Here is a 20,343-nt window from a genome sequence, read left to right on the forward strand (position 1 = left end):
AAAATTGGTATGGTTGTTTCAGACTTTTGAAGACTGTTCTTAAAGTTATAGAACTATTTTTTCCCCAACCATTTCTTATTCTTTCTTCCGTTCTCCTCCAGAAGAGGAGAACACACCTGGATGAATAGGATGATAAATTCTAAATATTCAGACAAGTGTAGCTGTATTGCAGTGAAACTTTACAGAAGCTGGTAGCTGTTATTATGAAAGAACTTTCTGGAATCTGTCGACCGGACCCATCCCACAGGGAGGTCTGTTGCCTCCCTGGGGCTCGGATTAGAGATGTTAAAAGGAAACTCCCTAATCTTGTGGGTTCCTCTAATTACTATCCACTGCTGATTTTTCAGGTTGGCAGTGATGAAATTATCACAAGAAATGTAAGAATGACTTCAGGGCCCTGGGACGGCTAGTTAGGGGGTCTGGAGTGCAAGTAGTGTTTGCCTCCATCCCTCCTGTAAGAATGGGTGGGGAGGTATATAGGAAGAGTTTACAGGTCAATGAGTGGCTAAGAGACTGGTGCTAAAGACAGGGCTTTGGTTTTTTTGATCATGGGATGCTATATGAGACACCTGGCCTGGTGGTGGCAGGTGGGATGCATCTGTCGCAGAGGGGGAAGGGGCTTTTGGGGCAGGACTTAGCAGGGCTTATTGAGAGAGCTTTAAACTAGATGTGAAGGGGGAAGGGGAGAAAACTGGGTCTGTTAGGGACAAACACAAGAAGAAAGAACCAGGGCCCGAAGGCAGGTGGTCTAGGGAGGATTTAGTCCCACCAGTGTGCTCTGTTTGTTTCCTGAAATGTCTGTATGCTAATGCACGCAGCATGGGGAATAAGCAAGAAGAGTTAGAGGTCAGTGTACGGGCTAAGGGTTATGATCTGGTAGCGATAACAGAGACATGGTGGGATAGGTCACATGACTGGAATATGGCCATGGATGGTTATGTGCTTTTTCACAAAGATAGGGCGGGGAAGCGAGGTGGTGGAGTTGCTCTTTATGTGAGAGAGCAACTAGAATGTGTTGAGTTTTGTGCAGGGGCTGATGAGGGGCAAATTGAAAGTTTGTGGGTAAGAATTAAGGGGCAGGCTGGTGTGGATGATACAGTTGTGGGGGTCTACTACAGACCTCCTGATCAAGGCGAGGAGGTTGATGAGGCCTTCTACAGGCAGCTGAAAGCAGCCTCACAACTTCAGTCCCTAGTCCTCATGGGAGATTTTAACTACCCCGATATCTGCTGGTTGACTCACACAGCCAGCCTTTCACAGTCTAGGAGGTTCCTCCAGTGCATTGATGATAACTTCTTAATGCAAATGGTGGACAAGCCGACTAGAAGAGGAGCGCTGCTGGATCTTGTACTAACCAACAAGGAGGGCCTTGTCGAAGCAGTGGTGGTCAATGGCAGCCTTGGCTGCAGTGATCATGAGATGGTAGAGTTCAGGATCCTGTGTGGAAGGAACAGAACACCCAGTAGGACAAGAACCCTGGACTTCCACAGGGCAAACTTTGGCCTCCTCAATCAACTGTTAAGAGAAATCCCATGGGACAGGGCGTTAAGAGATAAAGGGGCTCAAGATAGCTGGTAATATTCAAGGACCACTATTTGCAAGCACAGGATCAGAGCGTCCCTATGGTTAGGAAATCTAGTAAGGGAGCTAGGAGACCAGCATGGTTAAAAAAGGAACTGCTGGGAAAACTTAAGGTGAAAAGGAAAATCTACAGATCATGGAAGGGGGGGCTGGTCACTTGGGAGGAATATAGGACTGTTGTCAGAGGATGTAGGGAGGCAATTAGGAAAGCTAAGGCCTCCTTGGAACTTAACCTTGCAAGTCAGGTTAAGGATAATAGAAAGGGCTTTTTCAAATACATAGCTAGCAAAACTAACACTAGAGGCAATATTGGCCCACTAAGGAATGAGCTGGGAGCCCTGGTGACAGAGGATATAAAGAAGGCAGAGGTGCTGAACGCCTTCTTTGCCTCTGTCTTTACTCCTGCAGGGTTTCCGCATGAGCCCCAGATTCATTTAGCCCCAGAAGTAGTCAAGATAGATGAGGAGTTTGACATGGTAGATGAGGATTGGGTTAGGGATCAGCTGAGTAATCTGGACATCCATAAGTCGATGGGTCCAGATGGAATGCATCCAAGGGTGCTGAGGGAGCTGGCGGAGGTCATTGCTAGGCCACTCTCCATCATCTTCAGTAAGTCATGGGTAACAGGAGAGGTGCCTGAGGACTGGAGGATAGCAAATGTCACTCCAGTCTACAAGAAGGGCAAGAAGGAAGACCCGGGTAACTATAGACCGGTCAGCCTCACCTCCATCCCTGGAAAGGTGATGGAACAACTTGTTCTTGTCACTATCTCCAGGCATATCAAGGACATGGGGGTCATCAAGAGCAGTCAGCATGGTTTTATCAAGGGTAAATCATGTTTGACTAACCTCATAGCCTTCTGTGAGGAAATTACTAGGGGGATAGATGATGGAAGAGTGGTAGATGTGGTTTATCTTGACTTCAGTAAAGCATTTGACACCGTCTCTCACAGCATCCTTGTAGATAAGTTGATCAAGTATGGGTTTGGTGATCAGGTAGTGAGATGGATCAGCAACTGGTTGAAAGGAAGGAGTCATAGAGTTGTAGTCAATGGGGCAGAATCTGGTTGGAGGTGTGTGACTAGTGGAGTCCCTCAGGGGTCGGTACTGGGACCGGTGTTGTTCAATATCTTCATCAATGACTTGGATGAGGGTATAGAATGTACCCTCAGCAAGTTTGCTGATGACACTAAGCTGGGAGGAGTGGCTGACACACCAGAAGGCTGTGCTGCCATTCAGAGAGACTTAGACAGGCTGGAGAGTTGGGCAGAGAGAAACATGATGAAATTCAACAAGGGGAAGTGTAGAGTTTTGCATTTGGGGAAGAACAACACGATGTCCCAGTATAGGTTGGGGGCTGACCTGCTGGAGAGCAGTGTAGGTGAAAGAGACCTGGGGGTCCTGGTAGACAAGAGGATGACCATGAGCCAGCAATGTGCCCTTGTGGCCAAGAAGGCCAATGGCATCCTGGGGTGCATTAGAAAGGGTGTGGTTAGTAGGTCAAGAGAGGTTCTCCTCTCCCTCTATTCTGCATTGGTGAGGCCGCACCTGGAGTATTGTGTCCAGTTCTGGGCCCCTCAGTTCAAGAAGGACAGGGAAGTGCTTGAAAGAGTCCAGCGCAGAGCTACTAAGATGATTAAGGGAGTGGAACATCTCCCTTATGAGGAAAGGCTGAGGGAGCTGGGTCTCTTTAGTTTGGAGAAAAGGAGACTGAGGGGTGACCTCATCAATGTTTTCAAATATGTAAGGGGTGAGTGTCAGGGAGATGGAGTTAGGCTTTTCTCAGTGGTGACCAGTGATAGGACAAGGGGTAATGGGTGTAAATTGGAGCATGGGAGGTTCAAGTTGAATATTCAAAAAAATTTTTTTACTGTAAGGGTGACAGAGCCCTGGAACAGGCTGCCCAGGGGGGTCGTGGAGTCTCCTTCACTGAAGACATTCAAAACCCGCCTGGACACGTTCCTATGCGAAGTGCTCTAGGTGGCCCTGCTCTGGCAGGGGGGGTTGGACTAGATGATCTTTCGAGGTCCCTTCCAACCCCTATGATTCTATGATTCTATGATCTTCCTTGCCTGGCAGAATCTCTTTAGGTTAAGTCAAAGATGATTGCTTTGGCCTTTAACTATTAATGTCTAAATTATCACAGAGGTGTTCTTGTCATGGTCCATCACAAATATGAAGAATGCTAGCTACTTCATCTCTGTTCACTCTAGCTAAAATGGCTGTTTCTAGCTAGTTGGGTTTTTTGGTTTTTTTTTGTTTGTTTGTTTGTTTGTTTTTTTCAGAAGTACCTGTTGTAGGTTCTCGGTGAGCTTCTTTTGACTGCCTGTTACTTAAATTATCTGTTCTGAGTCGCACTACTGTTAGAATAACTAGTCCTGCATGGAGTACTTTTGGGACTCCTGTTCTGATTTTTTGATGTTTGTTTCCTCCAAATTTTGGGTGGGTTGTATTCAAGGCAAGTTCCCAAAGCAGGGTGCTCTAGCAAAAAGTTTTGCTTCTGTCTTGAGTTCTGACCTGCCGAGCAAATACATAAAATAACTTTGTAGCATGGCTCAAGAAAATTCTTTAGTGAAACTTCAGAAATCAGCTGTTAGTATTGAGTAATCTCTGTGTGAAATTGAATTTTACATTTTTAATCAAGTTCCCTATTAAACAAATAGTAACTGACATTCCAATTACTCTGTTTCCTTGGAAAAGCCTCTTTTTAAAGGGTGTTGGCTAAGGGAAGACAACAGTGACAAGAAGGTGACTGTGACTTCGTATTTTTTGTTGTCTATTAATTAGAGGGCTGTATTGTAAATGGCTTCAGGTTACAATTTTCTCTTTCTGCACAAACAATGACATGATATTTGAAACACCATTAGACTTACAGATAATAATGAAGTTTCTCTGAACTTTGAACAAACTAGTTCTGAAGCTTTCTTTCCTGCCACGGTGTGCAAGTGAGGATTTAAGTGGGAAGAGAGGGAATAACAAACTTGGAGCCATACTTCAAACTAAGAAGTATTCAAGTTTTGTGTGGTTTTGTTTGTTTTTTATTTGTTTTGTTTCTCCATTCTAAATAAAGGTACGAAACATAGTTCTTACAATAAGTGTCTTATGCTTTAATGGTGTGTGTTATGTGATGGTATCTATATCTGTAAAAAAAATACTTGTGTGTCTTATGCTGTCTTTGACTTTATATAACATATTGAAGAGTGTGTGTATAGTAAAAGACTAAGTAAAATCAACCATTAATGTTCTGTGATTGTGTTTTAACTATGGAGATAATGTGGTCCTGTAGCACATCCTTGTAACCTTGGCTACGGCATTTCCTGTGCGCTACCACATGGCATGCAGGCGGGATGGACGAAGATGATCTGTACTATCAGGCCCTTGATTAACACAAGAATTTTGGCATAATGTATTTATCTGGGAAACAAGTAGCTGCATAGTAACAAAATTTTTAGATACCTGTTGTTCTTCAAAGCTATTAAAATAATAATAAAAAAAACAACCAAACGAACTACTGACAATTGTCAGTTGAAAAATGCTGCAAGAACTAGCTTTTGTGAATGTTTTAAACATCATTGTGCTTCCATTCTGAAGTCAATTTTTCCCATTTCTCTTTTGTACAGGGAACTTTGCTGTCTGACACTTTGTAGGTTGTCACTAAAAGTTGAGTTGTATCTCAAAGGATTATAAAGCACTATGGCCAAAGCAGCTTAGTACAACTTGCAAGCAGTGTTTGTCAACTAGGAAAGATTTGCAGTTTATAAAAAGTTATACTGGAAGCTGAGAATGTTACCAAAAGCTATAGATAACAGCAGGCTGTTCCGCAGCTTACGCACCTCAAAACTTGACATAGATGCTCGTTTTGAGTTTAGCTTTAATGGCAATATATATATATATATTACAAGTTCTTGGCAACATCACTTGGAGGGAAAGAAAGCTATTGAGGCTGTAGAACTCTACATGGGTTTCACTTTTCTTCTGCTATTCTTACAGAAGAAGAGGTGATTTTTATATAGGAATGACTTACAAGTTGCTAGTGGTTGACTTTACTTGCTTGACTGGGGTTTTGTTTTTTGTTAAGCAAAGCAGAAGATTCATTGTGCAAATACTTGTCTGAGGTTGCATATAATTGCTTATTGATCTCAAGTGTAATTATAAAGGTAGTCTTTCTTGTCCCTTTAAAGAACTATTTATTGTTGGTTTGTTAGTTTAGCTATGTATCCTTCGGAAGTGTTTGCTAATATTATTCATTTTTGAATCAGTAGTGGTATGTACTCAGCTTTCCAGACTAACTCACTTTTCCCTTCTGTTGGCCAGACTGTCGTATTCACAAGGCCATGACACACTCTCCTGTGCACTAGTAGCAGGTACTGTTGAGAAACTGAAGGTGATATTTTAACCTGGTTATATGGGGAAGTTCTGGGCATCTTCTGGGTTTACTGTCTTTCTTTATAATAAAATTTTGTGTCCTACTTCTTCTTGTTATGATTGGCATAAGGGTTCTTTTGAACAGGTCTTGTCTGAGGGTGTGTATTTGTGTTGCAAAAGAGGGTAGGGAGGCACAGTGAAATCTTAGCTGAGAGGCAATAGAAGAGTCACTGTAAACTTTTGACTATTCCAAGCTACAGTTTTAAATAAGCTCTACTGTGCTATGAAGAGGATGTTGCTGTGGTATTGGAGTTAAAGTTCAGAGTTGAAATCTGTAATTAAGGAATTTTTTCTTAAAGTTTGGTTTTTCTGGAATGTTGACCTATTGTACCATTTTCTCTACAATAGCACTGTAGAAGGTATTTCCCTTAAAATTCAAAATGAGTCTTGAACCACAGACTTAGTATTATTAGAGTGCTTCCCATCTTCCCACTGCCTCCTCTGTTTTGGAAGAGGAGAATAAAGAGTGACAGAACATATTTACAGATTAAAGGAGGAAGAAAATTTAAGGCAACTGAAGAAGTGTTGTTTGAGGAAGGCTCAATTTTGATACAGAAATTACTATTCATCATAGGACCTAGCCCTCATTATTGATTGTGCATAGAGCAGATTTCTCATCTACAGTTAACTTTGTTTAAAAACTGAAAAAAAGGTAAAAACTCTTGCTTTACGGTACAGAACTTCAGGTATTTAATTTTTTTTCTTTTAATCTCTGTTCTTCATGTTGTTTTCTGCTGCCTTTTGAGTCAGTTGAGTCTACCAAAAATATTTCTTGTTTCATTGTAAAATGCCTACTGCATCCTCTAGTACATAAACGAGAACACTAACTTACTCTTCTACTTTTATCTATGGTGTGCAGCCTTATCTCTTCTGGCAGCAACTTGTTTTGAAGATTTCACTGCTGCATGTAAAAGCTACCTTAATGCCTCCCTTGTACTGAACTGTAGTTTTCAGCTTCTTATGGGTTTCGTTACAAATAAAATAACATTAATCTAGACAGTTTCGAGAAGTTTTGGAAATAGAAGGAAAGGCTTACTTTAACTAGAAGTTAAAGATACTGTCATAATGTTATCTTAAGTATTCGTGAGGAGGACTTGGATTGTAGGCTTTTGTTTGGTTTTCTTATTTCTAGTTTCTGAAATGTAACTGTTCAACCCCCTCTTCCTTCTGATTTTTCTATTTACTGTTGTAAAGTTTCCAAGGAGCTCTTATAGCTCTTATGTTGAAGTTACAAATGTAGCACTGCCCTGGATATTGTGGGTTTTTAGTAGTGAATGTATGAGATCATTGAAAGAGGTTAATACTGATGACTTTTGGAGAGTGTGTGAAACTAGTGACATGCTTTGTCTTCATTTGCTTGGTCTTTAGGTACCAAAGTTCAATCTGAAACATCTCTGTACCTTTCTTAGCCTCATGTCATGCAAGCTGTTAGTGAAGTTCCTAACCTGATACTACTTATCATTTGGTGCAACGTGTACTTCTTCCAGAAGGCAGACCTACTTCGTGCCTGGTCTGTGTTCCACTAGAGCTGATAATCCACTTACTGAGTGTGAGTATTTGAAGGAAGTTATCTCTGTTCTCTTGGCCTTTCGCTTTTTTTTTTTTTTTTTTTTTTTTTTTTTTTTTTTTTTTTTTTAATTTTAGATGGCCAAAAATACAACTGTAAGCCCATAAACCCTACTGAGTGCTGCTGAGTAACAATTAACATAGCTTTGTTGAAAACAGTGCTGTGGAAAAGCAAGGCATTACAAGTTGTATGATGGGATTAGGGATTCATATAACTGTTTTAGGCTCTTCAGTTCTCTTTCATGTCTAGCGTCTCCTTAATAAGAGCGTGACAAGCAATGATATTATTTGACTAATTTTCAGGAGTTTTGTCTGCACTAAACGTATATGTTTCTTTGTCTAAATCTTTATTCCAAGTTCCCACTCTTTGCATGCATAAAATCTATTTCTGATATTTAACAGCTTGAGTTTTCCTACAGAAAGAAGAACTTGGTGCCTGGGAATTATTTGTCATGTGTGAAGAAATAGACATGAGTTGTGGAAACAAAAGGCAATCTGTAATGATGCACACTTTGAAGCTATAATTAATAAAAGAGTGGGCCTGACACTGTAGTTCATCACTGTGGATTTTTATGCATCAGTGTTTTAAGATCTGTGTTTCTTGGGGATGTTTAAGGATTATATTTTAATTTTTTTTTTTTTTTTTTTGACAGAACAGGAGAAGTGTAAAAAAAATGTTATGGCAGAATGCACTAAGAGAAATAATGCACTCAGTAGATGAAGGGATCTATCTATTATGTGTACTCTTGATGGTCTGAAACATGGTATCTAACCATTTTTGCTGAGTCTGGCAGTTACCAGAAGTGTGTTACTTTTGACTTCTGCATTTGGGAATTGTCTGCTTCTCACATGTGCTTTTGTTTTAAACATGCTTTTAAATTTTAATATTCAACAGACTCTTCTAAAGATAGGTGAACTGCAATGTAAACTTGTATTTAATTGTCTGTAACATCTACTTTATATAGATGAAGCTGTCTGGCCTTGTGTTGGCTGTTTGGATTTTTATTTGCTTCCATGTGTCTGTGGATGGTTATCCAAGTGGAAAAGTAAGGCAAGCCTGCTCTAGCATGATACCCTGTCATGGTAGCTCTCCACAGCCATCACCTGAGCACACCATTACAGTGAATGGGACTGAATTTAAACCAGGGGACATCATAGAAGGTATTGCATTGGCTATAGCTGAAGAGCTTATTTACTGTTTCCTTGTGTTGTGGCATGTCTATACTCAGCTAGTCTAGATCTATCTGAGCAACTGAATCTTGTCCAGGTGATCAATTTAGCAGTCGTTCACTACTTGTGAATGAGCTTCTGGGAGTCACTGTTGAAATATTTCATTCCTTAGAGAATATTTCAACTTCCTTTTATTTTCCTTCCTCTTCAGTTCATCTGTCTGGACCAGATTTTGAAGGATTCTTCATACAAGCCCGGGATGCAGAACACCTGGATAGCCCTGCAGTTGGTTCCTTTGTGTTAGCTGACCGCAGACTTTCTCAGCTTCTGACATGTGGCCGTACCAAGGTATAGTCTGGTGTCTTTAAAATGGGACACCAGGCAGTTCAGTGTTTGTACCAGGCCATGTCTGTAATAGGACAGAGATAAGCTCTGTAATCTTTGAGCTCTGTAAATCTCAGAAAATTGGTGAAACTTGTGGTATAGAAGTCTTTCTTCCTGCATCTCTGACTCCTTTGACCCATTTAAACTATCCAAGTAGTAGAAGGCTACTGGCTGCTGTAGGAAGATACAGCACTCATAATGTATTTTACTTGTAGACAATGAATGTAGTGTATTCATGGCTATTATACTTGATATTAAAAAGAGAAGGACATGCTGTGTGCTTTGAAGAGAACAGTTATCAATTGTTTTCCATGCTTGTTATGGGCGTGGAAAAGGTCTTGCATTGAGGAGAGTTTAGGGCAGTTATAATTGTAAATGAACACTAGAATAAGTTATTATCTTGAGTGTTGTTCTCTCAGTTACTGTTAATGGAACCTTCTTAGTAATAGGCTAGATCACAGTCTTCAATATTAATTTTAGAGGAATCATGTGCAAGAGATTTGAACTCTGACTAGAGTTTCAACAACCCCCACCTTGAACTTCATGAACATGCACCATGTTATCTGAGCTGGTGTGGACAAAGTTCTCAGTCTGCCCAGAAGTATTTTATTTTTCTCTCCACTCTTACTCCCCCACAGTGGCATCCAATTAATGAATTCATCAGTGCTGTAAAGCCATGGGGGTATCTGCATTGTGCCTTCTCTGCTCTGAGGATGCAGTTCAGGGCTGCGTTTGATCTGTTGTACAAATAACTCTCTGACACCAAGACTACATTAGGTTTTGTCCTTTGGAATATTAGTTCTATTCTCTCTGGACAATCTGTCCTTTCAGGCTCTTACTGTCAAAAAATGGAACATTATCATGCCATTTCTGCATAAATGCTGCAGAGATCTCAGTGTTGTGATCACTGGAGTCTTCGGGATTGGACGATATCTCCTTGTTCCTCTTAGCCATAAAGTTGTTAGCATGCCTAAGTTTCAGTGGTAGGCTTCATCTGAGCTGAGCGTAACTGACTGGGGGAAAAGCCAGTTGTGCTGGATCTGTGCAGTGTAGCAGTGTGGTGTCTGTTTTGGATTTAGCTGTAACCTCTGATGACTGATAGCTAAAATCTCCTTAGTGGAAATAACTCTTTGTGTGTGTTTTCAGAATTCAGCAGTCAGTCACACAAATAAAGCAAAAAAGAAATACGTGAAAGTTTATTGGATTTCTCCTGGAGACACACCAAAACACATACAGTTTCTGTAAGTAAATTTAGTACTAGTTCCATTGTATTAAAATACAAATAAGGTAAACCTTTGCCATATCCTGTATAAAATGCTGACCAGCAACTGAAAAGCTTACCTGGACTAATAGCCTGAAAAGTTCACACCTCTTGCTTGCTTCAGAGTCTATGTTAATGCAGACACTTGTTCTTTAGGGAAAGTTAGAAGCTGATTATTTTAATTTGCACAGGGAGAGTAGAAGTGGGTTTGGAGAGCAGGTTCTTTAGTATTTTTAGGTAATTGCTCACTTCTCATGTGTGTACTAGACAGTGTTAAGATTTTTTTCGTGTGCTTGTACCTAACAAAATGGTGCATATACCCTGCTGTTACACTTTTTTTTGGAACTAATAGATAAGATCTATGCAATGCTTCAAGGCTGTATGTAACCTGTGCCACAGGCATGAGTGTTTCTTGTATCCAGTAAAGCATGCATATGCAGTAATATGCTTTAGAGTTGTTGTTTTACCCCCAAAATACCACAGTTATTTTCTTGTTTTTTAAAAAAGTAACAAACAGCTGTTGATATGTACAGGAATGACATTGCATGTTGTGTTTTCAAGAGCCACAGTTGTGAAGAAATACAAGACTTTCTGGGTGAAGATTCCTGGTCCCATTATTTCTCAGCCTAATGCACCAAGCCCAGCAGCACCCTTGCATGCAACATCAGAGGCTATATTGACTTCCCACCCAGTTTCCTACTTATCAAAGCCAGTAAGTAATTATAAATCAAAATAATACTATTTTTAGTGCTTGTGATCAATGGAACTTAATGAAATCACATTGATACAACCTGTTGACAGAAAGGGAGAGATAGAAAATTAACTTCAATATCGGAGACTGAGAGCATAGGCAGCTCCCATTATGTGTCTGTTGAGTTGCCGGGACTTGTGTGGATTAAATGTTGTTACGCCACCCAAGGGTCAGAGGTTGGTAGAATGTGTAGAACTTAATGTTCAGAAACCATTAAGCAAACCTGGAAGAACAGATGGGAAAAGACTTTAGTATGATCTCGACTAACAACATCCTATTTAGTAGCTGTAGACACAGAGACTTCCTTCTGTGAGTTCATACTGACTTCCATTACTGATTTCTTTAAATGAATTGAGTAAAGATCACTGTTTGGTCCAGAATAAGCATGACTTTAAATCCATATATGTTCTTGTGTATCAGTGTATCAGTTGCTACTTCAAAAAGGAAATGGAAAGCTGGTCTTCCCATCTTTTCTCAGTGATCCTATAGGTGATATTACCTCTCTAAAACTTAAATGAAAGGATGTTTCTCTAAATGTCTTACTTAATTTTAAAAATTATGCTATTATAATATCAAAGTGAAAATTCAACTTGAATGGAAGTATGGCTTGGAACTCACCATCATTTTGCCTACTTGTAGAGTAATTGTAGGTCTGAGTTAAGAGATTGGTTTGTAGACATTGATAGCATTTCTTTGTTCCTTGTATGCTTTCTTCTAGTATGTGGTAGAAAGGAAGGAAAAAAAAAAAGGGAAATGCTCACTGCTTATGACTTGTTTGTTTGCTTCATTGTCTAGTTTAATGCATCAGGGTGTGGAAGGATGAAATTCTGCATTAGGAATCCTTCAAACTGTGATCCTGAAAGTTGTTCTTGTTTTTATCTATCCTTCCAACAAGAGAAGAGTTCAGTATTAATTGAAATGAGTGGTCCAAGTGAAGGATATTTAGCATTTGCATTGTCCCATGACCAGTGGATGGTGAGTGTCTGATTCTATTACTTTAGTTGCTTTTGTGATCTTAGTAAAGTTGGACTAGTTCTTTAGCTAAACGTGTATATGGAAACCTGAGATGCTGCTAGATGTCACACCAAGTAACTTTTCTTTCCCGAGTGTAGATGTGCTCGTTGCATTTTACAGGTGGATATTAATTTTTAGCTCAGGACAGACTTTTCAGTAGAATTTCCTTGTGGATATCTGTCTTACCCAAGTCCAATCTAATTGCACATTATCTGACTGGAATTCATGGTTAGATTAGTTCTTGTTACCTAATGAAAAACCTTTAACTGCCAGAAGCTGATTTCATGGACTTTCTGAAAGCCACTTGCATTTAATCATTGTACAGGACTGTACTTGATTCGGTCTTCCAAAGTGCTTGGAGATCTTTTTTTCTAATTGGTGTTAGAGTGAAGGGGGGACAAAACTGTTGATAAATTCAAAATCCATAAACTAACTTTTGCATAAAGAGACACTGTTTATATTCATGCCTCTAGGTCAAGAACATTTGTCTCTTAACAGTACTTTGCCTCTACAGCTAGGAGAAAAATCAACTTTTAACTAAAGAGGGTTTTAAAATAACATCAACATTCATCTCTGTCTTGTCTGGTTAATTTAGTAAATTCTAAATAAATAAGGAACTTCTGATATTGTGGTTGCTACCCTGGGAGTGGGAGTGTAAATCCTAATGTGCCTAACTATGTGTCATCTGTTTGACTTAATGTTGTTCCTCTGTAATACAGAAGTGTTTGAAAGCTGGGAAATAATAACTAGAAAGCTGGAAAAAACTGTCTTGGGTCTTGTTGCCCATATTAAATCAAAGAGCATTTGGAGTCTTCCACTAGTGGGCTTTATTGGGCTATAAATAGCTTTTTCCTTTAAACTTTCCAGGGTGGTGATGATGCATATCTGTGCATTAAGGAGGCTCACAGTGTTCATGTAAGCACTGCCTATCTGAAGGGGCGAAGTCCTCCTGTTTTGGATTCAGAAGTACGTTTGGAAACAGCTAATACACTTCTACAAATATAGTTTTGAAGTAATGAATGATATGCTGCTATTTTGTACAGCAGCTGTAAATGGTAAGGCAGATCTGTAATTCTGTAAGGTGAGAATGCTTGGGCTTTCACTTCCTAGAAAATATCACCTTTGGAAGTCTAAATTTGAATTTCAAAATGAAGCAGTGGGAGCTTCCTTTAACAAGGAACTTTGTGCCCATTATTACTCTGTCCTGTTACTAAGGCTGCTGTGACAATTATGGTTCTTGGGATAAAGGTTGGAAGCAAAGGGGAGTTTGTTACGAGCTGGAAGAGTTGTTGCTAAGAAGTCCAGCCCTTATTACCCCGTCATTCCCTGACCCAAACGTTGCCATTCTTTCTTTGTGCACCAGTGACACTCATCTTTTGCGCAGTTACTTTTAAGCCGATTACTCTGCCAATCTGAAAAGACTGGGTATTAAATGTCTCCTGTTTCACAGAATGTCCTTGAAGATGTGTCATGGAGGCTTGCGGATGGTGTTCTTCAATGTTCTTTCAGAAGGAGTATTCGTCTTTCTGCTTATAAAGGGAGATTTAATTTGGATTCCAGTTACTACATCTTTGTGGCAGATGGGGAAGCCAGTGAAGGTAAACTCGAATTTCAGATGGTTGCTTTTCTTTGAACATCTCTAAATGAATAAGTAACCCTTACATAAAATATTGCTTAAATGAGAACTATCTAAACTAAGGTTTCCACATATGAGGCACTTAGTTGGCTCATGGTTACTGCCTCTCTAAATCATGGATTTAGTTTTGGAATCTACTGTAAATTTAGTCATGTGTGTCTGTTGTATGGCCTCTTGATGCTAGGGACTGCTAGCTTCTTGAGAGCTTGCCATGTCTTTAAAATGAACATTGGTGTCAAAGGCAATTATTCTTCCTATCTCCTGTCTGTAGTGGAAAAAGCTATTTTCTGTAGACGGGAGTGTTGCTTCTTGTACTTGAAGTACAGAAGATGGGTTAGATAACATCTTGGGTTCTGATACTGTGCGTCAGAAATGTGGCTTATATGCTTGATGGCCACAACAGGGCTTAACATTGATTAAAAAGGAATGGGTACGCTTAGAATTGCAGTGGCTTTCATCCTCCATAAATAAAATACTTCATGTTGCTGCTTAGGTGGATTAATATACAAACATCATCATCAGCCTCTGATCACCAATGGAGTGTACAATGTCACGGGCCTTCCTCAAGACATTGGAGGTTCCAGGTCCCCACAGCTTCTCAAGATTCATGGTAAACTGCAGCTTATAGTTTTGTCTTCCAGTTCTATGTGTGCTGAGACTGGATAGTTAAGTTTTTCTCATTATTGCAGAGTAGGTATTTTCTCTTTCTAGCACTTGGGTTTTATATGCTGCTGGCTATCAAGATCTGAGACTGAAGACAAAAGTAGTTATTAAATTTTTATTCTTATCCGGAACAGTGCTTTTAAGATATGTTTTTTGCCAAATGAAATAAAATTCTCTTAAACTTCTTATTAGGAACTTATTTCCGTTTACTCTTTTCACTATGATTTAATTTGTTATAGCTGCATCATTGGTTTAATTCTTTTTGAAATTAGAAACCTCTCAACTGACATCCAGAGCAGTTGAAATTAATGAGTTTTTCCTCTTACACAGCCCCTGACCTTGGAAAGCAGGCCCAGGAGAGAACTATTGCTCATTCTTTTTCAAAACAATTGTAAGAAATGTCACCATTTATTTCTCTGATGTCAGAACATAACCTCTCTCCCAGTGTGTACTGACTGTACTGGTGCCTATGAAACACAGTAGCCAGAGATACTCTGTTGTGCTGTGTGAGCAATAGCATATTATCCTTTGATACGGATCTCTCTACTCTTAGTGAGATAAGCACTATAAAATTGTAGTCTGGATCAGATTATTAAAAATTTATCACTGTTAAATTCTCACCATATGCATATGAACTAAGCTATTACAGAATCCTAAAAATTGTATTACATTAATTACTCATATTTCCCTTGTGTTTTTTCAATTTTCAGGAGCACTAATGTTTGTTGCTTGGATTACTACAGTTAGCATTGGTGTTATTGTTGCACGATTCTTCAGACCTGTCTGGTCTCACTCATTCCTGTTTGGAAAGGAGTTATGGTTTCAGGTGCGCCAGAATCTCCCTGTGTCTCCAGTTGCATTTGCTAGCTTCATTGGAAACAGAATTATAAACCTACTAGATCCAAGAAATAGGAGATCGAATTTAGTCAGTTTTCTATATTTTTTTAATTTTTAAAATGGAATTATTCAAATCAAAAGTTCCACCCACTTCACTAGTAAAGCTGAGTGTCTTCTTTAGACTTGGAACATCTTCAAGTGTAGAACTGTTACATATATTTTAATCATGTATTAAGAAAGCTGGAGAGTTTCTAAAAGCAAAATTTAACTTTCCTAGGTGCATCGTGTTCTTATGTTGACCAACAGTCATGCTTACAAGTGTTTCTTTTGTGTTGCCTTTTATATATCGAGGAGGTTGGGAGTCAAGTAAGTGTGTGCTTTTGTTTTGTTTGACTTAAAGGTTGGACCAAGTGAATGAGAAGGAAATTGGTTGATAACTAACATGTTACAGTTATGCTGAGAAATTGCTGTGAAAGCTGTCCTTAAGTAGGCTGATTTCAAATCCTAGCAACACAGAAGAGGAATGTTGCTCCTTTAACTGTAATTGAAAACTGTACTTTTCTTCTTGCTCTTTCTCTCAAATAAAGTCTTTTGCTCAGTCTCTTTAATGTAGTAAAATCAGTCATCTTCCTATTTCCTTAGAGAACTTGAATTTGGGAGATGAGTGAGAATGGAACAGTTGACTTATTAATGTGGTAAACCTGCTGGAATAAATACTGTTATGAACATGGACTTGAGTAACTGTATCCAGTGATTAAGCTTAGCCTAGAACCCTAGGTAGAGACTGTAGCTGTCACTAGTATCATATTTGGTGCATGATAATATCAGAAATTTGGGAAAGTCTAGAGAGTATCTGAAATAAAAGCAAGAGAATGTTGTCCCAGATACAAGTGAGGGAAAATCAATAAAAATGTTTAGGGTTTAAGAATAAAACAGATGGGGTGATAGTTGGAGACCAGTTGCTGGGATGAGTTATGAAATAGGCCCTTTCCTGAAGATGCAGGATTGAAGGATAAAGACCTTGGAACTTAGCTTTTACAGTCATGTTGTTATCTGTTCCTCAACGGTAGAGTCCAAATACAGCAAAAATGTGGAACAAACCCCGAGCAGAACTCCCCAGTGTTAGGCTGCTAAGAAGCATGTCCATTCCATCTTCTGGGAAGCTTACTGTGTCTGGTCACCTCTTGCCAGTTTAAACACAGTGCTGCTCTATCATTGTAACTTAGCATAGTCACTTAATGATAAAATGCATTTTACCAACTTTGGTATTTTTTTCCAATATCTTTATATAGACATGATATTAAAGAAAAATATCCTGTGTTTAGCAAGCAGGTTTCATCCCTATGTTGGCTGTACTGTGATTGGCTCTTACAATCCTTCAACCACTTACGGCAGGTTTCAGACCCCCTCGTCATGTTCCAAGGTAACTCACAACTAACACATTAAAGTTACAGCCACAGAATTAAATATGCCTCTTGTATAGAAAACTCTTTTTACACCAAAAATACATCTTTAAAGTGTTGGGGTTTTCCCCCCAAAACTGTGTAATCAATAAAATACTTTCATTGTTTTGTAGGAGGCAGTTGTTTAACTGGTTTCACTGGAGTACCGGTACCACAGCTAGAATACTAGCTGGTGAGTAGAAGTAATAGTTTCAACTCCCATTTAAATGATTTAGAGGAACTTTTTTAATTGTCTGGGCTATTGCTCATCTCACACAACTATGGACATCCAGTCCTAATGTCTCTGAAGATTGTTTTTCTTGATGGCTATCTTGTGTGGTGAATTTTAAGTGGCCATCAGGTACATCAGGTTTAGGGAGAAAAAGTGACTGTGTAAAACTGAAGATGGTTGAAAAATCTGAGAGATCACTGTAATGAGGAACTGTTCTTAAGTAATTTATGTTTATGGAATACTTGTGGATAGTGTTCTCACAGTAACATAATTCAGTACTTTTTAAAGGTAGAGGGGTAATTTACTGAACCAGAAGCTGCGTTTAATTCTATAAAACAGTGACATATTTCCACAAACAGCATAAAAGCACAAATGTTGCTGTGGCTGTTTTTGTTGGTAGAGTCACAAATACTAGTTTTTTGCTACTGGAATGTGATAGAGCACTGAGCAGGATGAAAGACACCTTGTTCATTTCCGTTTCTCCCTGTTTCCCCCCCCAATACTGCCAAAAAACCCCAAAACAAAACAACTTCAAGCTGTCTGCCCAAAAAAAACCCCAAACAACTTTTAGCTGCATGGGCTCCTATAACACCATTCCCCAAGCAGGCCTAGGCAGTTCATGGGAAATCTATTGCCAAAGGGGTTGAGAGTGTTTTTAAAATTCCCCTGAAACAACTCTTGGTGTCTTTTTTACTTAACAGTGGTGACTATTTTCTTGGGAATGGATCTATCAGCACTTGACCTACCAGACCCATGGGACACCTATACAATGATTGGGTTTGTAGCTTGGCATGTCAGTATTGATGTTGTTCTGGAAATACACAGCTACCGTCTTGTATGTAAAGGTACAAACCAAATACAGTTATTGTTACCTTGCTTGCTGAGAATTGTGCAAAAAATCTGTGTACTGAATTTCAGAAGGTCATGTTTGGCCTCTAGCTTGGAAACTGAAGGGTAATAACTCTTGAGCCATAATGTCATGTCTTCCATAAATATTAGTAGTGGATAAACCTGTTTTTCAAGACCCAAAATTATTTTTCTGCCATTTAATATAGTAGCACCTTATTTTCTCAAGTCACAGTTCATCATGGGAAGACTGAAATCTGTATTTTGTAAAGATTCTATCATCGTGATTTTTCTATGATTTTGATACCAAAGTAGGTAGGTAAAGTCGGGGTTAAATGTATGCAGATTTAGTCTGCATTTCATAGTGACAAATTGCTGGTATGACTGGGCTATTATTGCATGAGAAAAATGATCAGAAACTTGCACACAAACACTTCATAATTTTAAGTGAACAAGGGAATGAAGGTGAAATTCTGACTCCACGATGCATACTGAAGAGACTGGAAGTAACTTCATTAATCTTAGTTTTACTGGGATAGCGTCACTGAGGAAGAAATGACTAATGCACATGTAAAATGAGCTATATTTGAAGGCAGAGATGAGACATCTGCAGAATTGAAGATGCATGATTAATTAATGTGAAGTGACACGTGGAGAAGGAGTCATTATGAGAATTTAAAATTGACTGTAGTAATTATCTTCCTAGAAACAGAGAAATGAAACCGCAAAATTTGAACAGTGAATGTTCTCATATTGACTAACTGGAAAAAAGATTTTGTAAAAATCTAGTTATCTTAAAATGAAAATGAAAAGGTTTTGAATCAAACAAATGTTTTGTTCAGCTCTGAATGCAGTTTTTGATTATCACTCTAGTGAAAGAGACCAAAAAAATTTTCCTCTTTTATATCCAGAAGTCATTTTCTTTAGGCCATCTCCAGAATAATTTTTCAGTTTGCTGTAAGCATGAGAGTACAGTCCATGAAGTGTCAAGTGAGACATCCCAAGTGCTTCTCAATTTGATGCTCTACAAGACTTAGTCCACAGAATCAAGACTTCTGCAGTACAAAAATGGAAAACCCCTGTCCTCCTTCAGAGCAGATTTAACTCTTTTCTTCCCACTCAACAGTTGAAGTGATCGAGGATGACAGAGTACAGATACTGCAGTCATCACATCTGCAGAATCAGAGGTTAAGTCAATAATTAGTAAAATGGGATGATTTTATAGCTTAACCCAATAAAAAGATTCACATTCTGTGGCTTTTTCTTCCCTTCTCTTTGCAGGGTCGTCTGTTTAAACAGATTGTGCTAAACTGTCTATGTCTGTGGAAATATATTTCGCTCATTGCCTTCCTGGCAGCAATCAACCAAATATGAAAAGTCATTGAGAGCCTTCTGATGAAATACTGTGGCAGTTAAAAAGCCTGCAAGGAATGCTTTCTGTTAGAACTTTTCCCTCAACACCACCCTGAAGATGTAATTGAAGAATAATAGCACATCTTGTCATGCTCAGTGTTAGGGAGAACAAGAGTTCAAACCTATACAAAGATGCTGCAGTCCTACAAAACCTGTCTTCTGAGGGGACATTTAATGGGAGAGTTGTTGCATGAGTGTCTATTTTTTTTAAGTGCAGTAATTTATCTTGATTGAAGCTTAAGATGACTGATGTGCTGAAAATGCTCTTTTGATAGTTATCTAAACCTCTTGCGAATATTTGGGAAAATTGGGAAGATTGATCTAGAATGTGTTGCAATCTGTTCGCTTTACTGTGTCCTAGTGGCATGTGATTTGAAAACTTCCTGCTTGTGACAGTTTTAACGTGTTAAAAACCCTACAACTTAGTGAAAATCTGTTACAAATGCAGATTAATGCATTAGCTAAATGCTGTTGTCTGTCTTTGCATTTAAATGCAAAAAAATATCCTCTCTGCTCTAGGAGCACTACAGTTACACAAGCATATTGTGAACTTCGGTCTTTTAGTAAAGCAACATTGCCTCACTCAAAAAACTGTTCTGTACCAGCCTCTGAGTGTTTCTAAAACCATAAAGGATGAATGTGTTCACGCAGAAGAATGTGTTCACGCAGAAGCGCGTTTTTACGCAGTAGTGCTTACCTGAAACTTCAACAGAAAGAACCTGTGTGTAATGGATTTGTGTTTTACTGTCTATGGTTGCTTGTGGCTTCTGAATTACTTTTCTGTGTGATTTGCCACTTAATCCTTAATATGAAAATGAAAGTATTTGCCCAAGAATGTTGCAGTTGTATTTTCACTATTGAGCAAAATATAGATTTGGAGTTGGTTTGACACCCAGGAAAAGCAGCTTCTGTTCACCTGAAGCAAGTCCTTTGAGCTGCCATTTCTAGGAGACAGACCTGTCTTCATAAGCATATGGGAATGTGTTATTTTAGTTAACAAGATTTATCTAAATATATGAATTAAGTACAGGGAATATAAAGAGTATGCTTAACTTTTTTGATTCATGTTTTGCCCGAGTCTGGGGGGACTCTTGAAATGGCAATCATAGAAAGTAACCCTTAA

At 39.0% G+C, this 20,343-nt stretch overlaps 1 protein-coding gene across 1 annotated transcript in view; it reads left to right on the forward strand.

Moving 5' to 3' along the window:
* The window catches only part of FRRS1 (ferric chelate reductase 1), a 30,053-nt gene extending 10,637 nt beyond the window's left edge, over window positions 1-19,416 (forward strand). The window contains 20 exon segments of the mRNA XM_008490877.2: window positions 5,895-5,944; window positions 7,493-7,554; window positions 8,537-8,732; window positions 8,953-9,089; window positions 10,272-10,366; window positions 10,948-11,098; window positions 11,933-12,112; window positions 13,019-13,117; window positions 13,602-13,749; window positions 14,281-14,397; window positions 15,161-15,276; window positions 15,565-15,588; window positions 15,590-15,653; window positions 16,613-16,647; window positions 16,649-16,710; window positions 16,864-16,922; window positions 17,663-17,806; window positions 18,934-18,972; window positions 18,975-18,994; window positions 19,089-19,416. Of these exon segments, the coding sequence (XP_008489099.2) occupies window positions 8,537-8,732; window positions 8,953-9,089; window positions 10,272-10,366; window positions 10,948-11,098; window positions 11,933-12,112; window positions 13,019-13,117; window positions 13,602-13,749; window positions 14,281-14,397; window positions 15,161-15,276; window positions 15,565-15,588; window positions 15,590-15,653; window positions 16,613-16,647; window positions 16,649-16,710; window positions 16,864-16,922; window positions 17,663-17,806; window positions 18,934-18,972; window positions 18,975-18,994; window positions 19,089-19,181 (1,779 nt within the window). The 5' untranslated portion in view covers window positions 5,895-5,944; window positions 7,493-7,554 and the 3' untranslated portion in view covers window positions 19,182-19,416.
* The last annotated feature ends 927 nt before the right edge of the window (window positions 19,417-20,343 follow it).

Source organism: Calypte anna, chromosome 8, assembly GCF_003957555.1.
Source record: "Calypte anna isolate BGI_N300 chromosome 8, bCalAnn1_v1.p, whole genome shotgun sequence".
Lineage (NCBI taxonomy): Eukaryota > Metazoa > Chordata > Aves > Apodiformes > Trochilidae > Calypte > Calypte anna.